The sequence below is a fragment of the Delphinus delphis genome, chromosome 4, assembly GCF_949987515.2.
Source record: "Delphinus delphis chromosome 4, mDelDel1.2, whole genome shotgun sequence".
Taxonomy (NCBI): domain Eukaryota; kingdom Metazoa; phylum Chordata; class Mammalia; order Artiodactyla; family Delphinidae; genus Delphinus; species Delphinus delphis.
The window spans coordinates 40,475,377-40,494,891 of record NC_082686.1 but is presented as its reverse complement, the minus strand read 5'-3'; the positions used below and the strand labels follow the sequence as shown (position 1 = coordinate 40,494,891).

Below are 19,515 nucleotides of genomic sequence, written 5' to 3'. Positions count from 1 at the left end.
AGGATGTCCAATCTCACCACTATTATTCAACATAGTTTTGGAAGTCCTACCCATGGCAATCAGAGAAGAAAAAGAAATAAGAGGAATACAAATTAGAAAAGAAGAAGTAAAACTGTCACTGTTTGCAGATGACATGATACCATACATAGAGAATCTTAAAGATGCCACCAGAAAACTACTAGAGCTGATGAATGAATTTGGTAAAGTTTCAGGATACAAAATTAATGCACAGAAATCTCTTGCCTTCCTATACACTAATGATGAAAAATCTGAAAGTGAAATTAAGGAAACACTCCCATTTACCACTGCAACAAAAAGAATAAAATACCTAGGAGTAAACCTACTTAGGGAGACAAAAGACCTGTATGCAGAAAACTATATGTAAGACACTGATGAAAGAAATTAAAGATGATACAAACAGATGGAGAGATATACCATGTTCTTGGATTGGAAGAATCAATATTGTGAAAATGACTATAGTACCCAAAGCAATCTACAGATTCAATGCAATCCCTATCAAATTGCTAATGGCATTTTTTACAGAACTAGAACAAAAAAATCTTAAAATTTGTGTGGAGATACAAAAGACCCCGAATAGCCAAAGCAGTCTTGAGGGAAAAAAACAGAGCTGGAGGAATCAGACTCCCTGACTTCAGATTATACTACAAAGCTACAGTAATCAAGACAATATGGTACTGGCACAAAAACAGAGATATAGCGCAATGGGACAGGATAGAAAGCCCAGAGATAAACCCACATACCTATGGTCAACTAATTATGACAAAGGAGGCAAGGATATACAATGGAGAAAAGACAGTCTCTTCAATAAGTGGTGCTGGGAAAACTGGACAGCTACATGTAAAAGAATGAAATTAGAACACTCCCCAACACCATACACAAAAATAAACTCAAAATGGATTAGAGACCTAAATGTAAGATCAGGCACTATAAAACTCTTAGAGGAAAACATAGGAAGAACACTCTTTGACATAAATCACAGCAAGATCTTTTTTGATCCACCTCCTAGAGTACTGGAAATAAAAACAAAAATAAACAAATGGGACCTAATGAAACTTAAAAGCTTTTGTAAAGCAAAGGAAACTATAAGCAAGATGAAATACATCCCTCAGAATGGGAGAAAATATTTGCAAATGAATCAACGGACAAAGGATTAATCTCCAAAATATATAAACAGCTCATGCAGCTCAATATTAAAAAAACAAACAACCCAATCCAAAAATGGGCAGAAGACCTAAATAGATATTTCTCCAAAGAAGACATACAGATGGCCAAGAAGCACATGAAAAGCTGCTCAACATCACTAATTACTAGAGAAATGCAAATCAAAACTACAATGAGGTGTCACCTCACACCAGTTAGAATGGGCATCATCAGAAAATCTACAAACAACAAATGCTGGAGAGGGTGTGGACAAAAGGGAAACCTCTTGCAGTGTTGGTGGGAATGTAAATTGATATAGCCACTATGGAGAACAGTACGGAGGTTCCTTAAAAAACTAAAAATTGAATTACCCTATGAGCCAGCAATCCCACTACTGGGCATATACCCAGAGAAAACTATAACTCAAAAGGATACATGCACCCCAATGTTCACTGCAGCACTATTTACAACAGCCAGGTCATGGAAGCAACCTAAATGCCCATCAACAGACAAATGGATAAAGAAGATGTGGTACATATATACAATGGAATACTACTCAGCCATAAAAAGGAATGACATTGGGTCATTTGTAGAGATGTGGATGGACCTAGAGACTGTCATACAGAGTGAAGTCAGAAAGAGAAAAACAAATATCGTATATTAATGCATATATGTGGAACCTAGAAAAATGGTATAGATGAACCGGTTTACAAGGCAGAAATTAAGATACAGTTATAGAGAACAAACGTATGGACACCAAGCAGGGAAAGCAGCAGGGCTGGTGGTGGTGGTGGTGTGATGAATTGGGAGATGGGGATTGGCATGTATACACTGATGTGTATAAAATGGATGACTAATAAGAACCTGCTGTATAAACAAATAAATAAAATAAAATTCAAAAAAAAATAATTGAAGAGTCAGGAAGTAATAAGAGTTGTTACATGTTGTAGAGAAAGGATATACGTACTGATTGGGGCCTACAAGACTAACACCTTTTGTGGGGCCTGGCACCACTGAAAAAAAATGGCACTTTAGAATTAGTCTTTCTTCCTCTGATTTCTAGGCTGTCTCCTAAATTAGTTGAAGCCTGGACTTAAGTTATAAATGTAATCAAATAAAACATGGTTTAATATAGTAGAGACTGAAATTAGGTACAAATTCTATGAAATATGGTAAAATTCAGCAACATAATCAGAAAGGGTCACTGATCTCTCATGTAATATGTGTGGCCCATGATTGTCTAGTCACTCTAAACAAGAGGCTGAGTATACCCACTTAGTTCCATGAAAAAGAAGGCCCTTTGGTCTTCTCTCCCTATGCAACTTGACATATATACTTTTAGTGTTTGCCACTGCATATACTAAATGCTACTAGCTGAACTAGTTTCCTCCTCCAGTGGACTATGTGCGTCCTTGTGGACCTAATGGCTGCCAGGCAAATTACTACTTCCATTACTGAACCCTGCCTGGACTGCTGAAATCTATGAACATTCACTTTCCGCCTGGCTAAAGAGGCTAGAAAGGCAGCATTAAAGCTTGCTTTTATGTAAAACTTACAAAGTCTATGTTCTCTGCCTGAAGGTCTGCGTAGTTTCAGGGTGTTTGGCTTTGCTCTACCTGGAAAACTTAGAAATCAGTATTTAACTGATCTAAAACAAGAAAACAACAGGAAAAATAAACAGTCAGAACTTAATTAACTTGAATTTGCAAAAGCCCCCTAACTTCTCAGGCCTCAGTTTTCTTATCTATAAAAAAGGAATTAATTTGAGGTCCTTTTTAGTGCCAACACATACATACATACACAGCAAAATCTTCATTTCTTTAGAAAATACAGCTTACAAGGAGAGTCAACCCAGGTAAAATTATAATTAATCAATTTAAGACAATTCTCTACATAACTATTCATTTCCATAAACTTTAAAAAAACAGTCAGGTATGAATAAAAACAGAATCCAGTTTCCTTCTCTGTAAAGAACATCTTGGAAAAAGTGTAGTTTTTAGAATCTCCCAGTCTACAGAAGGCAGATCTTCACATACGTATTAATTTACAAGGTGGGTATAGGATTTTATGAAGGTAGATATACAGACCAGACAAAACTACCAGAGAATATAGTAGTTTTATGTTTAACATATATTTTGTATGCATATATTATACATATATATATTAGCATGAGACAGAATGTTATAAACATTACTTCTTTAGCTCACCTATATATTTTTTAAGTGACTAAAACTTTTAAAATACATTATATATATCATAAACAATTCTACAAATAGATATGAGTTATAATGAAATCCATTAATAACCTGATATCCTGTCCAGGCACCTTGAACATTCTGTTTACCATTCCTGGGAGTCTCTTTTGCTCCTTCATCTAATTTACTCCCATCATCCCTTCAGAGCTCAGCTCAAGTTTTAGTTCACCGGGCAAATTTTCCCTGACAGGGAAAGGTCCCCTGTTAAACTCTCTCACTGTACCCTATAATTCTTTCATACTTAACAATACGTACTAGTGGAGCCTCTTGTGTAATATCTTTTAGCTCTGTAAGGTCTTTAAAACAAGGACTCACCAATCTTATTTTCTATTTTACCTCTAGAACCAAGCACAGAGATTTACAGAATGAATGAATGAATGAATGATTATGGAATAATTGTTAGAAGAATTTTCTAGCTTAAATATTTCAATAAAATAGAACACTGTTCCAGACTCACTAACGCTTTCAATGGCACCACCATATGGCCATTTCCCCATTTTTCTTCTGGTATTAAAAGTACAATTATCTTTTCCACTAAAGTAAATTCAAATAATGCAGAAAGTTTTCTTTATAAGAAACATTACCATTTAACAAACCACTAAGATAATTTACTTTCTTTTGCCCAGCGCTGTCCATCTTAGATAAGATTTACCTTTGCTTAATACATTATTCTTTTCATGAGCAGTAGTTAAAAAAAAAAAAAGCTAGCAAGCAGTGAAACGTAAGTCAACAAATGACTTAATTTACTTTTGAAAGCCTTAAAAACATTTTCACATTACAACACAAAAGTTAACAAGATTATACAGATGAAAAGGGGGAAATATCCAAATGGGCACTGAATCAAGAACAATGCTTCTTGCTTACAAATAATGTATTTCTTTCAATACTTATTTATTTTCCTCAGAAATCAGCAGAGAATAATTGAAGCTGCTTCAGTAGCTTTCAAAATATCATATAAAAATATTCTTTATAGTGACATCCATTACTTTTGTCTACTTAGCCAGCTCTCCTTCACACTACCGCATTCACTTCTTGAGGAAACTGCTTATCCCTCCAACATTTCTATGGTCCTCACAGGGCTGCCAATGTAGTATCCTCCTTTCCCCTAGCCATGAGGTGGGCTTGCTATCAGATAGCCAAAAATCTTACCATACTCTTCTCAACAGAGTGATTAGTTTAAGCAATTGGCACATAACCTCAGACAGGCCTGAGTTCCCAAAATATTTTGGGGAATAAAAGTGGGAGCAGAGGGTTTCTTCTCCCTTGGTTAATAAAGTAAACTTAATCCAAGAATTGTCAACAGCCCTGAGAGAATGAAGCCAAAAAAGGAATGATGGAAAGGAAGAGAACAATTCTAGATATTTTATTCTCTAGATTCGGAAAATCCTGAAACTAGCTCTAGTCCTTGCTTTTCCATGATTTAGTTATCTAATAAATCCCTCCAAGCGCTTCTTTTTTTGTTTAAACTAGGCTGGGTAGGATTTGTCAATTATAATCAAGAAGTCCTAATACTTCCCATATTTATTTAGGTATCGCAAAAATAAATCTATTTTTTTAAAAATAATACATATATTTTTAAAACTTCTGTGCTCTTACAAGTCTAAATAACGTTATATTCTAAACTCTTCCCCTCCCACAATTTTTTTTCAGCTTTACTAGGCTATAATTAACAAATAGAAACTGTATATATTTAAGGTATACAAATTGATACATAGTGAAATGATCACCACAATTAAGCTGGTTAACATATCCATCACTTCACATAGCTTCTATAACTTTAAATATATATAAACTTTTAAAGAAGCACAATGTACATGCACTCTTTAAAATTTTTATGCATGTATGTAAATCAAAAAACATAAAAGTTCACATATATTAAATTTACACATCTTCAATATTTAAAAATGCTAAGTGTATAGAAAGGTTTCAACACTCTCTCACTGCCAATTACCCAGAATTAACAACTTTCAGTATTTTTAATAGCTGGTGATAATAAGCTCTGCTAGTATTTCTTGATTTACCAATTTTAAATATTATCTCTTAACTTCCTGCTGTGATAGAAGAGAATTAAACTCCTCACACAAGTACATCCTCCCAACAGTCATTCACTATTATTTCCTCTATTATTTATCTTTGTAACTTTAGTTACACCTTTATTTACGGTTTCATGTACTGACACTCCATTTTGTAAAATAAGAATTTTAAGGAAGGATATTAGTACCCTTGTCCTTCACTTTCAACTTGAAATTTCCATCAAATAGTCTTATACTGAAAGGTTAATAATTCTCCTCCGTTCTGTAATTATAATTATTTTTGTGCTTTAAAAGTTTGAAGTCAATAAGCATCATTTACATGAAGAAAACTATATATAAGTAACATTCAGTGCATATCTAAGTAGTTTGTTATGACTCTGTGTCATTTCCTGTTCAGATTATTTTTTCTAATTGCTTTTTTATTTCCTTTGCCTTGTCTACTTTTATCACTACCTTAAATGGTTCCAAATTCTCAAGGTGTTTCAAGTCTCCATTTTTACTGGATATTCCCCTCTTGGAGGTGACATATCTGTAAGACCTACTATTTAGCAGCGACCCTGGAACTTCTCTTCTGTCTATCTTAAGTAAAAGCTACTGTTTTCTAGATCCATTGTCATCTGGTCTTTTTATATTATACCCCATTTTTCTGGAGTACATTCTCTAATAACTTCCCAAGAAAGAGAATGTGGACAAATCAATCTCCTAGGTCCTTACATGCCTGGAAATATTGTTTCTACTCTCACACTTCACTGACAGTTTGAATGAGTATAAAATTCTACACTGAAAATAATTTCTCTTCAAAACTTCAGAGACATTGATTCATTATATTCTACCACCCACTGTTGGGTGGTAGAATATATCAACAAACATCAATCTGATGTTTGTTCCTTTGTAGGTGACCTAGTTTTTTCTCTCTAGAAGGTGTTCAAATCTGCTTTTTCATTCTTGTTATTTTCAAATTGCAAAATGATGTATTTAGCTGAGTATTTTTTATATTCATTGTGCTGAGCACTTCTTGGGCTCTTTCAGTCTGGAAGTTTATGACTTTTATTTCTGGGAAATTCTTTTATTATATATTTATTTGAAAATTTCCTCCAACATATATTCTCTAAATTCTTTTTCTGGAACTTCAGCTAGTTAAATAATGAACCTCCTACATGAAGTCACTGTACCAGTGTTCTTCTGAGCATTCCTTCACTTTGGTTTTGTTTTACATTCTAGATTATTTTTTCAACTTTACCTTGCAACTTTCCTACAGAATTTTAAATTTTAACCATCACATATTTTTAATTTCCACAAACTCATTTTTGGTATCTCTTTATTCCTTTCACACAGCATGATATGTTGATGTTTTAATGTCCTACAAATCTTCTCAACTCTCTCTGAAAATGCTAATTATAGATTTTACATTTCTCTTTTAAATTTTTTGTTTTCAACATTAACTGTATTTCTTCCAGAATTTTTTTTTAGTTTGTTTTCATTGTATTTTTTTCATGTTAAAGGCATTCCCCAAATGTCTGATGATTCTTGAATATCCATTAATATCTAAGAATAAAGCCACAAGCAGTTTAATTGGGAGCCCTGTGAGCAAGCATGTCTAGAGTTTGGTGACTGGTAAGTTTTTCTTTAGGGTAATTAAGTGATTAGGTAGCTGTCTCAAGAAGAACACTTAATTGCCAGAATACAAAGGTCACTGCTTCAAAGTCATTTAATTTCATTAGAGAAAAAAAGAAAGTATCAATGCTGTTTCCCCACCCTACCCAGGCCCTAGGGTCTAGTGAATGGCCTGAATGGAAAAACTGCAATTAACTCCTTTATCTGTATTCTCCCAAAGTATCCCATTCCCTACTCTCTATTTCATACCTATAATGTTCAAATTCTATACCTCCCTAGGATTCCAAGGGGAAGGAGGCAGGACAGATGGTCTTCCTCCTATCTTATAAGGCAGAGGATAATTTTGTTTTATATGCTACCCACAGTTTCAAAAAATGTTTTACAAATAATAAAGTATACACATACATAAAAATAAATATATAAAACAAGAGTTTTACAAAATAATACTTATCCCATGAGACACACTCTGATATTTTCTATTGTATTTTGTAATGTTGATAAATGAATTCAAACCCACTAATGTGATGTGAGTGTAATGTGAGGAACAAAAAAAGAAAAGAAAATTAAGTTGTGACTTGCTCTGACATGTTTCAAAGACACTCCTCTATCTGTTTTCTTTCCCAAAGAAAATTGTTGAAATCTTTTCATTCACTGATGACTCTTCTCTATTTTCTTTTCACTGTATTTCCCTCTTTTACTTCTTTACTATTTTAGTAGGATCTAGGAGGGCAAAAACGATAAATACAAGTGCTCAGTTTGTGATCTTTAACTCGAAGTCCTTTACAAGTATTTTTAAAAACCAAAGTTTCCTAACCTCTTTCTGGCCCGATTTAAGATCTATGATGGCCTCAACTGCTGCTGGGATTTACCATTAAAGTTTGCCAAGGGAATCTGGGGAATTAAAAAGGAAAGGAAAGTGCTAGTAGTAAACCTAAGAATCTATATAACAATTCCACTTAACTCTAAAGCTAAAAGTAAAATTGTGGTTAAATGTCCAAAATTAAACCTAAACACTTAAATGAAGAAATAGAAATCTTTTTGAGGGAAGACTTTAGGAAAGGTTTCTTCTGCAGGGAAAATAATCAAAAACCAGTTCTCAAATATATCAAGAAAATACTTTCGTAAGAAGTAAAGAGTACTTACAAAGCAAGGCTACTCAAAACATATTGTACGTGCTCACATTCATCTGGGAATGATGCACTGGCTGATGTAAAACAGCAAAGTGCAGTCTGAAGAACCTGAAGCTGTGGCAAAGGGACCTGCCATCTTCCAGCATAATCTTCAACCACCTGATTAGGGAAGCAATCCAAAAAGTACATTATTAGAGAAAATGTTAAATTTGGATAAATTAAATTATACCAGATAAATTAAAATATTAGTTCAGCATGAACACATGATTTAGGAAGGGGAAAAAGTTCCTTATTGTTTAGTTTCATGGTATACATCTGAAAATAAAATGAACTATTATTTGAAAATGTGGAAAAGAAATATAGTATATAAATGACCACACAGTTCAGCTGCCAAATGTTGTAACAAATGCCTTTACATCCCATATCTAGTTTTTGTCAAAATGCCAATTATCAAATATTAAAATAGCTAGACAGTAGACTATAGTAATAAAGAAAATTAGAAATGAGCATGCATTATTATTACCATTAATATTTACAAGACTGAACTCTAAACATTCTGGCAACAAATGAGTATTATAGTGGTGTGATACTCTGATTAGGAAAGTTTAAACTGTACCATACTGAGGAGAAAAGAATACAGAATATAATCAGTCTTGGCTCTGTCACTTAACTAGTTTTATGAATTGGGTATGTCATCTTCCTTCTCTATGCAGTAGTTGCCTCACCATAAAATGGAGATAATAATGCTTATCTTGCAGATTTACTCTGAAGCTAAATTGGGAATAATTTATGAGAAAACATTTTAGAACTATCAATTGCTATAAAATGTTAATTATGATATCTCATATGCAAGACTGCTGTATTAAAACTATTATATTCTAGAAATTCATCTTATAAAACAAGTTGGCAAACTATGGCATATAGGCCAAATTCAGCCTGCTACACATTTTTGCATGACCTACAAGCTAAGAAATGGATGTTACATTTTCAAATGGTTGAAAAAAACATTTTGTGATGTATGAAAATCACATGAAATTCAAATTTCAATGTCCATAAAGTCTTATTGGAACATAACCAGGTTCATCCATTTACATATTATCTATGGCTGCTTTCCTGCTACAACAGGTTGAGTAGTTGTGACAGAAATCATATGGCTCACAAAGTCTAGAATATTTAATATCTGACCCTTTACAGAAAAAGTCTGCCAACTCCTGATTTAAAAGCTGGTAAAACTAGAGCAGAGTAGAAAAGCCAAGAACATTCAGAGCTCAAGGACTTTTCATACTAATCACTTCCTGTTGGAGATAATTTTCCATGAGTCTCTTGTATTTCCACAGTTTTTTAAAAGAGGCCCTGACTGCCTTCATCCTTTCAAAGATGTTTACAGGGAACAGCCTTGAAAAATAGAGATGATATCCATGATGCCCCTGCCCAAAGCAATGTGTCTCTCTGGAGCAAAGGTCAGGCAGATATGCTTGCAGACCATTATAAAAGATTAGGACTCCCTAAGCTTGGGGTTCCTAAGCTGTGATATAAACTTACTATGAGTTCAGGATCCACCTGGGCCATTCACATCACCTTTGTGACACTTGAGGGGCAAAGGGAACCATCATGAACTTGAAGCACATGCTGCTTACTGTGCCATGAGTAACAGAGTCTGCTATCTCTGATCCAGGAGTTTCATGTCTTGGGCCAGCATTTGTGAAACTGTGGCAATCTACCTTAGATAAAATCCCAGACACTTCACACTTGTTTGACAATTCCAAATTGCATTACCAGGTGTCTAGCATGTCTCCAATGTTTCTAGGAACATGTATGGATAAAGAAGAAAGCTAGAGAGTATCAGCTCTGTGAACTTGTATCCCCCTTCTATATCTAGTAGTCCTTACTAGCTGGGAAGTAAAAACTACTAGTAACTATGATGACTCCAAGTAGGACAAATTTTTCCAAACCACCACAGGCAAAAAAAAAAAAAAAAAAAAAAAAAGAAGAAGAAGGAGAAGAAGGTTAGATAAATGGTGGTTTCCTGGCTTTAAATTTTCTCTTCACTAAAGTGTTTGACCACCTTTATTGCCTCTTTTTGGCCCCCACACCACGATTCTGGTGCCACATAAAAAACAGGTACTAACAGACTCACATTTTTTCTACCTTTAATCCGAAATAGTTTGCCCTAATACATTTCTACTTACAACCTTATGCACTTCCTATTTATGGGCTGGGTTTATCTCCTTAGAAGAGAAGCTTTCTACTTTCTCAGGTTCTGTTCTCATTGTAGCTTCCCTCATTCACCAAGATTCGGCTATTAATACCCTGCCTCATCCAGCTGAGCCCAAACCTAACACAATAAAAGTACTTGTGCACGACACCCCCAGTAGGTTTCCCACAATACCCTTTAAGGGACATAAACAAAACTGGCTGAAATTTACATACAGTTGCCCTCAGTATCTGTGGAGGATTGGTTCCAGGATCCCCCACCCCATACCAAAATCTGCAGATGTTCAAGTCCTTTATATAAATAATGTATTTGCATATAACCTACACACGTCCTCTCGTATACTTTAAATCATCTCTAGATTACTTATAATACCTAATACAATGTAAATACTATGTAAATAGTTGCTAGCGCATAGCAAATTCAAGTTTTGTGTTTTGGAACTTTCTGGAATTTTTTTTCCAAATAGTTTTGATCCACAGTTGGTTGAATCCACAGATGTGGAACCTACAGATACAGAGGGCTGACTGTATCTTCTTATACTGTTTAATGTCATGCCAGACACTAATAATTCACTATAACATTCACTATAACACCACTTTTTAAATATTTTCCTTAAAATATGTAAAACTATACATTACACTATCTTTTTACTTTGAAAGTTTTCTCCTGCATTATAACTGTTATCATAAGCACTCAGGTAATGAGAGCTGATAACCATGACATCATAATCTGAATGTGCTCTATCAGGTCACTGTGCGGTGAGCAACACATCCTACATTTGTCATTTTCTTTGGTATTCTAATAAGTAACAGTTTTTACTGTTACTATGTAAAGAACTGCTGTATAATTACATTCTTTACTTACGAACATCATCCAAATTACTACAGACTAAAATGTGTCCCCCTAAAGTTCATGTATTGAAGTCTTAACCCCAGTGTGACAGTATCTGGAAATAGGACTCTTAGGAAGTAATTTAGGTTAAATGATGTGATAAGGAAGGGGTCCTAATCAGATAGTATTGGTGGCCTTATAACAAGAGGAAGAGAGGAGAGATCTTTCTGTCCCTCTACATGCATGCACTGAGGGAAGGCGATGGTGAGGCCACAGAGAGAAGGCAGCAGCCTGCAAGCCAGGAAGAGCATCTTTGCCAGAACTCAACCATGCTGGCACCCTGATCTCAGACTTCTAGCCTCAAGAACTGAGAAAATAAATTTCTATTGTTTAAGCTGCCAAGTCTGTGATATTTTGTTATGGCAGCCAGAGCTGCCTAATACACAAATGTATAAAAATAATACAAACGTAGCAGTCTAGGAACCCCTAAAATGTCATATAAAGTGATTGACTAAAATATGATTATCTGTTTCTTAACTGAATTCTCCTTTTTTCTAATGTAACAATGAAGACTACCAAACACTAGTTTGTCACTGAGCAAACAATCCTCTTGATTTCTAAATCCAGGTAATAATAGACTAGATCATTAACATAGTTATCACACATGACTTTACTTCCGTTAGCTGGCCATTCACATCCCTGTCATTTTCCTACCTGAAACCTCCCACTGGCATCAACTTTCATTATTTATATCAAACACTTCACAGGTGTCAGTGGAGCTGTTCACTAATGTTAATTTCATTACCTGTTTACAGTGAATCCACCCACTTTTAAAATCTGATTTACAAACCATGGCCATTATCGTATGTGATTAGCCACATCACAACTACCTTCCATTCTAAGAGCTTCAAAAAATGCCTATAATACATGCCAATCTATGCACTGAATAAATTTGTTAATCTTCTAAATACCTAAAATAAACATTGTAAGAAACATTAAGTTAGCCTTTTCCCCACCCCCTTTCAGTATGATTAGGTTATTCATTTGTAATATACCTACTATATATATATATATATATATATATATATATATATATATATATATACACACACACAATTTCCTAGCTCTGTCCATTGAGAGGGCCACACAGCAATGACACCTCAGTAGCAACATACACACTTAGGGCCCAAATCTTGGTTTCTAAACACTATTCTCCAATATGAGGAACTTGGGGCTCCTCAGGCACAAGGAACTTGGGCTGCTCAAGCCCTCCTCCAGCAGGGATGGAACAGGGAAAATAACTAGATGAAATGCTGAAACAGTGATGGAATATAAGAACATGGGAGCCAACCTGAAGGTGCTCCGAGCAGTTAAATCTAGAACAATTTGAGCAACAAAATAAATGATGGTAGTATTGGACTTTAATCCATAAAACCAGATAAATATCCATGAGTCCCTACAAATAATCAAATTAATCAGTAAGTGTAAGAGACAGCTCTTCCTCACGGAAGAAGACTAATTAATAAACATAGAACAAAAGAGAGAAATAGAGAATCACCATTAGGCAAATACTGTACACAGCAATGAATGTTGCAGACAAGATCCATGGAACAATGCTAATATTAGTGGGTGAAAAGTTTGAGGATGCAGGATTTGCAGTTTCAAAGCATCTCCCGCAAGACGGTTATCAACTACAAACAGATAGCAACTTTAAAGTGGAGAAACCCCACGGACACAAACTTAACAAAGCCATCAAGGTAATATCACTAATAAGTAATAAAGCATATTATTATCATAAATCTCTTGATATGAAGCCCCAAGAAATACAAAAGCATTTTTGTGGTACTTTTGCCAAAAATGCATAAACTCATTCCAATCATGAGAAATCATCAAACAAACCCAAACTGTAGGATATTCTACCAAAAAAATTGATCAGTACTCTTCAAACATGTTAAGGTCGTGAAAGAAAAAACAGAAGAACTGTTACAGAATAGAACAGACTAAGGAGAAATAACAACTAAATACAATGTGAGATCAGAAATAACACCCTGGAACAGAAAAAGAGCATTGGTGGAAAACCAGTGAAAAGTATCACTCCCAGAAGACTCTCATCTCCCTTCTTGAGTATGTTGCATCCATATGGTATGAGGCTGGCCAGAGTTCTCCCTGTGGCTGCCTGAGTATCAACTTAAAGACCCAATTTTTCTCTTAAGTAGGTCCAAAGGTAAATAGTAGGCTCATTTTAAAGGCTTTAGATCAGTTTTGGTACCCATCAATTTTTTCTTTGATTTCAAACTCACTAGAGAGAATAATATACTAAATGCTCCCTGTATAAACATTAAAATTGGCACACAGACAAGGGAACCCCAAATATAAGGAAATGTATATGAATATCAAATGAACATGTTGGGTGAACAAATATCTTCTTTTGCCCGCAGCTGGTGATATCCACAGATGTGTGTGCACATGATAATGTCTTAACTAGCATGGGCTAAGCAAAATTCTAAATCTGACTTCAATTTAGCATGGCCACTAAGGCAAAAGAAATAAAAGCAAAAATAAACAAATGGGACCTAAACTTAAAAGCTTTTGCACAGCAAAGGAAACCATCAACAAAAGGAAAAAAACCTACGGAATGGGAGAAAATATATGCAAATGATGCGACCAAGGGGTTAATATCCAAAATATACAAACAGCTCATACAACTCAATTAGAAAAAAAAATCCAATCAAAAAATGAGCAGAAGACCTGAAAAGACATTTTCCCAAAGAAGACATACAGATGGCTAACAGGCACATGAAAAGATGCTCAATATCGCTAATTATAAGAGAAATGCAAATCAAAACCACAATTAGGTATCACCTCACACCTGTCAGAATGGCTATCATCAAAAAGTCTACAGATAACAAATGTTGGAGAGGATATGGAGAAAGGGGAACCCTTCTACACTATTGGTGGGAATGTAAATCGGTGTAGCCACTGTGGAAAACAGTATGGAGGTTCCTTAAAAAACTAAAAATAGAAATACCATATGATCTAGCAATTCCACTTCTGGGTATATATATGGAAAAAAGCCCACAAAAACATTAATTCGAAGATACATGTGCCCTGATGTTCACAGCAGCACTATTTACAATAGCCAAGACATGGAAGCAACCCAAGTGCCCATCAAGAGATAACTGAATTAAGATGTGGCATATATATACAATGCAATATCAGCCACAAAAAAATTAAAAAATACTGCCATTTGCAGCAACATGGATGGACCTAGAGAATATTATGCTTGGTGAAATATGTGAAAGACAAATACTATATGAAATATGTGGAATCTAAAAAATAATACAAATGAATGTATATGCAAAACAGAAACAGACTCACAAATATAGAAAACAGACTCGTAGTTACCAAAGGGGAATGGGAAGGGGGGAGGGACAAATTAGGGGTGTGTGATTAACAGATACAAGCTGCTATATATAAAAGATAAGCAACAGAATATACCATAAAGCACAAGGAATTATACCCATTATCTTGTAATGACCTATAATGGAATATAATCTGCAAAAATAATGAATCATTATGCTGCACATCTGAAATTAACACAATATTGTAAATCAACTATACTTCAATTAAAAAAAAAAAAATTAGCATAGCCTGGCCACAGATGGTATTATAGGTGTGGCTGAGGCAATAATTATATTATTGAATTTTTTAAATGTCCATTAGCCGTATAGGTTTTTTAGATATTAGTAGGTGGAAATCCTTTTTGTTCCTTCTGTCTGGTTTCTCAACAAAGACTACAAGCCAGAGGATTAAACTGAAAAGCTGGTTAAGTTCCATATGGGTCTTAGCACACTAGTGTGTTAATGTCTAGACTTTAAATTGTTAATATTAGTCTTAGATCAGCTGACTTAATTCTGTCCCTCTTAATTTTGTTCTCAGAGAACAGCTCTTATATTCATGTGACTTGTCCAAAGGCTTCTAGAGTCACTGTCATAATATAATCTCTAGTAACTTCTGAGATTGATATGTACACAAATAATCAAAGCTATAGATGTCAAGATTTTATCTGAGTTCAGTGAAGATGTCCAGTGGATTTTATTAAGTGCAGAGATAAAGAAGGGTCAAGGTTCTGTATTGTTTAGGGCATAAATCACTTTCCTAGGATGAGGAAGAAGAAAAGCTCAATGGAATTATTACAAAGTCAAAGCCAAAAGGGAAACTTTTAAAAGGCCTATGCCTCAAAACCTAACTTTAGGTACCAGGTTTGCTTAGTCTCAAGAAGAGCTAAATTTGTTTTAAAAAGATGATAAACTTTCAATTAAAGTAACAGTGGAAGAGTTAAAGTAAATAAAAAAAAGGAGGTCATGTTAAGATGGAAGAAGAGAGGGACTTCCTTAAAAGTAAGTTCAATCTCAGAAGCTAGACTAGTCAGATATGAAAAAAGACAAAGGAAATATATATACCAGAACTATGTGTTCCTAAAGATGGAATGGGGGCAGAAAGTATTTTAGTTGCTACTCATCAGAAAGGAAGGGTGACTGACTCCAAAGGTATCTAACAGAGGGATAGCAGGTAACTGTAGGATGGAAATCTCGGTGAACTGAACTGGAAATTCAAGTATGGTAAGATGGTATTTTAAAGAAACAGATAGAAAGTACATAATAAAAGTGAAAAAAAACACACCATGAAGACTGCGTACAGATTTGAAAGGTTAAAAAAAGCTAAGGGATTACCTTTAAATACCTGAAGAATTTCAGGTGCATTTCAAATTACTAGTTATTACAGAGGGCAATGTATGGTATGGCATGGTGTCACAAAGAAAAGTGCCCCAGGAACTCAAAGTTAGGCCTCAGGGAGTGGACAAGGAAAAGCAAAACTGAAGAAAAACAAAATAAGAGGTCAGACCTAGGTTTTATGTTGAGCTGGTAAGACTTCCTTAAACCTGGGAGAAGAGAGTGGGAAAAATCTGTTTGATAATAAATGCTTTTTTTTTTTTTTTGCGGTACGCGGGCCTCTCACTGTTGTGGCCTCTCCCGTTGCGGAGCACAGGCTCCGGACGCACAGGCTCCGCGGCCATGGCTCACGGGCCCAGCCGCTCCGCGGCATGTGGGATCTTCCCAGACCGGGGCACGAACCCATGTCCCCTGCATCAGCAGGCGGACTCTCAACCACTGCGCCACCAGGGAAGCCCGATAATAAATGCTTTTTGATAAACTCAGAATTCCTTGACTTTCATCTCTGACATTATGGCAGATCTTAGAAGACATAATTGAAGAATAATAAAACCTAAGCCCAAAAGCAAAGAGAAAGGGAAAGGAAGACAAGAGGGGCCAACTTAAGAATAGGCTAAAATATAAACAAAAACAGAAACCAACTATGTTTATCTGAAATGGCATATCCTATTATTGCTGAAAGAAACGTGACAAAAAGGAATGTTTACACTGCCAATGAGGTAGAACAAATTATGCAAGGCCTATAACAGTTAAAAGCAGAATAAAGAAAAGGTCTAGAGAAGCAAGTAGCTGAAGAGGTACTGTCTTTACTGGGCTCCTATGAGCGCAGACATCAGAAACATTAAAAGTAGCTTCATTTCAGGTACGCATTTATGGTTATTATCCAAATAATACAAATATGGGGCACAAGAGGAGTGCTTTTATGATTTTAGCTCAATAGGCCTAAGAATTTCAGGGGAAGTGGCAAAAGCCAAGGTAGCACAGGGCTAAAAATGTCTTGGCACAGGTTGGGGACGGAGGAGTCCAGAGACAAGAGCAGGACACTAGAGCTATGGAAATTGCAAGGCTGGAGCCTTGTGGGGCCTTGTAGAGATTATACTTTGAGCTTTACACACTGCAAGTAAGTGATACACTCTTTACAAGAGGCAGTATAGAAATTGGTGCCACTAAACAGAATCTATACTCACTGTAGCAAAGGAGTACCAGGACAACACAGAAAAAATGGAAAGTAAAAGCTTTTTTTTTTTTTTTTTTTTGCGGTACGCGGGCCTCTCACCACTGCGGCCTCTCCCGTTGCAGAGCACAGGCTCCAGATGCGCGGGCTCAGCGGACATGGCTCACGGGCCCAGCTGCTCCACAGCATGTGGGATCCTCCCAGACCGGGGCATGAACCTGTGTCCCCTGCATCAGTAGGCGGACTCTCAACCACTGCGCCACCAGGGAAGCCCGTAAAAGCTTTTAATATAAAGGAAATCTAAAGGAAGAGACATCAAGTATGACCTTGGTGCCTGTGGCTATAATCCATGGAAATTTATAAACTCTGCAAGACAGAAATTCAGACACAGCTTTCAAGGAAGTAGGAACGTTCAGGTAAAGTGCTTCCACCCCTCAGAAAAATATCATAAGCACACAGTGGCACAACCACTTGATGAATTTTCCCAGTACAACTTTACAAGTTATAGACACTGGCAGTTGCCATAACTGACTGGCACCCTGGTAAAGTTGAAACCAAAACTGACTTGTTACCCTGTTTTTTGTGCACCCATCTTTCCTCTAATATCCATCTTTAGTGATATCACTAAATCCTACTGGCGAAAGTGATGTGAGTCAACTGTATTATGTACTAAATTCAAGGAATTACTAGTGTTTCTAAATTTAATGGGTGTTGGCTGGTTAAAATATTAAGTGTTTGCCCACTGACCTTCCGGATTCTTTAAAAAGTAAGATTGGAGGCTAAATAATTTTCCTTTTGAGGTGTGAAAGAAGCCACTCCCAGTCAGAGGAGCACGACCAAGCTATAGCTCCTGAGAACTCCCCAACCCTAACCAGACAGGCACACTCTGTCTCTGATTACGCAATATTCCAGGAAGGCAAGAATTTCATATCTTAACCTCTATGGGACTCTAGTTTTTAATTTCTCTTTGTGAACTTGATAATGGGAAACAATTCATTTGACCCAAATGAAGTGTTTCTGACAGACAAAGCAAAGGCCAAGTGGCAGGAGAATAGTTATTCAAGTCGAAGGAGGGGGCAAAAACACTAGGGTAGCTGAAGGTAAGTAGTAGACACAAAGAGTAATAGGGGACAAGTCAAAGAGCTAGACAGGGGCTGGATCACGAAGCCCTGCAGTCCATGGTAAGAATTCTGGCTTTGACCCTGAGATAGAAAAGCATGGAAGGTTTAGAAGAGACCTCACTCATGTCTTTAAAAGGATCACTTTGGCTGTGTGGAGAAAAAACTGAGAAAAACTAAAAGCTGGGAGATAAAATTGTCCAGGAGAAAGACAACTGTAGCTTGGACCAAGGTTGTAACAGCAGTTACAGTAGTCAGATATGCTTTTTCTCCCTTATTAGATGATTCAGTTCCTTGAGGGAAGGGGTTGTGACCTTTTCCTCCCTAAATCCCCTGTAATCATTAGGATGAAGCTTTCCACATAGTACACAGCCAATGTTTTCTTTCAGGAGTATCTTCTACAACACTTTTATGTATCTAGATCTATGCCTAAGATAATTAAGGATAATTCAATTGACTGACATTAAGAAAAAGTAAGTTACGTATACATTGTCAGATAGGCACATATGCAGCATTTTATGACCACCTATTAAGTTATGAGCAATTAATAGTTGTTGAAGTTAAATTCAAAATATAAAAGAGAGGATAAAGAATCTCAAGAGTTAAAGGGCGACTTCCCTGGTGATGCAGTGGTTAAGAGTCCGCCGGCCAATGTCAGGCACACGGGTTCAAGCCCTGGTCCGGGAAGATCCCACATGCCGCGGAGCAACTAAGCCAGTGCACCACAACTACTGAGCCTGCTCTCTAGAGCCCGCGAGCCACAACTACTGAGCCCACATGCCACAGCTACTGAAGCCCCCACGCCTAGAGCCCGTGTTCCGCTACAAGAGAAGCCACCGCAATGAGAAGCCCGTGTACCACAACGAGGAGTAGCCCCCACTCGCCGCAACTAGAGAAAGCCCACGCACAGCAACGAAGACCCAATGCAGCCAAAAATTTAAAAATTAATTAATTTAAAAAAAGAGTTAAAGGGCAATGTATGTGGAATCTAAAATATGGCACAAATGAAACTATTTACAAAACAAAAACAGACTCACAGACATAGAGATCAGACTTGTAGCTGCCAAGGGGAAGGGGGAAGGGAGAGGGATGGACTGGGAATTTGGGGTTGGTAGATGCCAACTATTACATTTAGAATGGACAAACAACAAGGTCCTACTGTATAGCACAGAGAACCATATCCAATCTCCTGGGATAAACCATAATGCAAACCAATATTTTAAAAAGAATATTAAAAAAATGTGTATATGG

At 36.2% G+C, this 19,515-nt stretch overlaps 1 protein-coding gene across 3 annotated transcripts in view; it reads right to left on the bottom strand.

Moving 5' to 3' along the window:
* The window catches only part of ZNF654 (zinc finger protein 654), a 91,215-nt gene that overhangs the window by 60,605 nt on the left and 11,095 nt on the right, over positions 1 to 19,515 (bottom strand). For all 3 annotated transcript variants that reach the window (XM_060010485.1, XM_060010484.1, XM_060010486.1), the window contains exon 2: positions 8,207 to 8,352. In XM_060010485.1, coding sequence (XP_059866468.1) covers positions 8,207 to 8,352 — 146 coding nt within the window. The remainder of the gene's footprint in view (positions 1 to 8,206; positions 8,353 to 19,515) is intronic.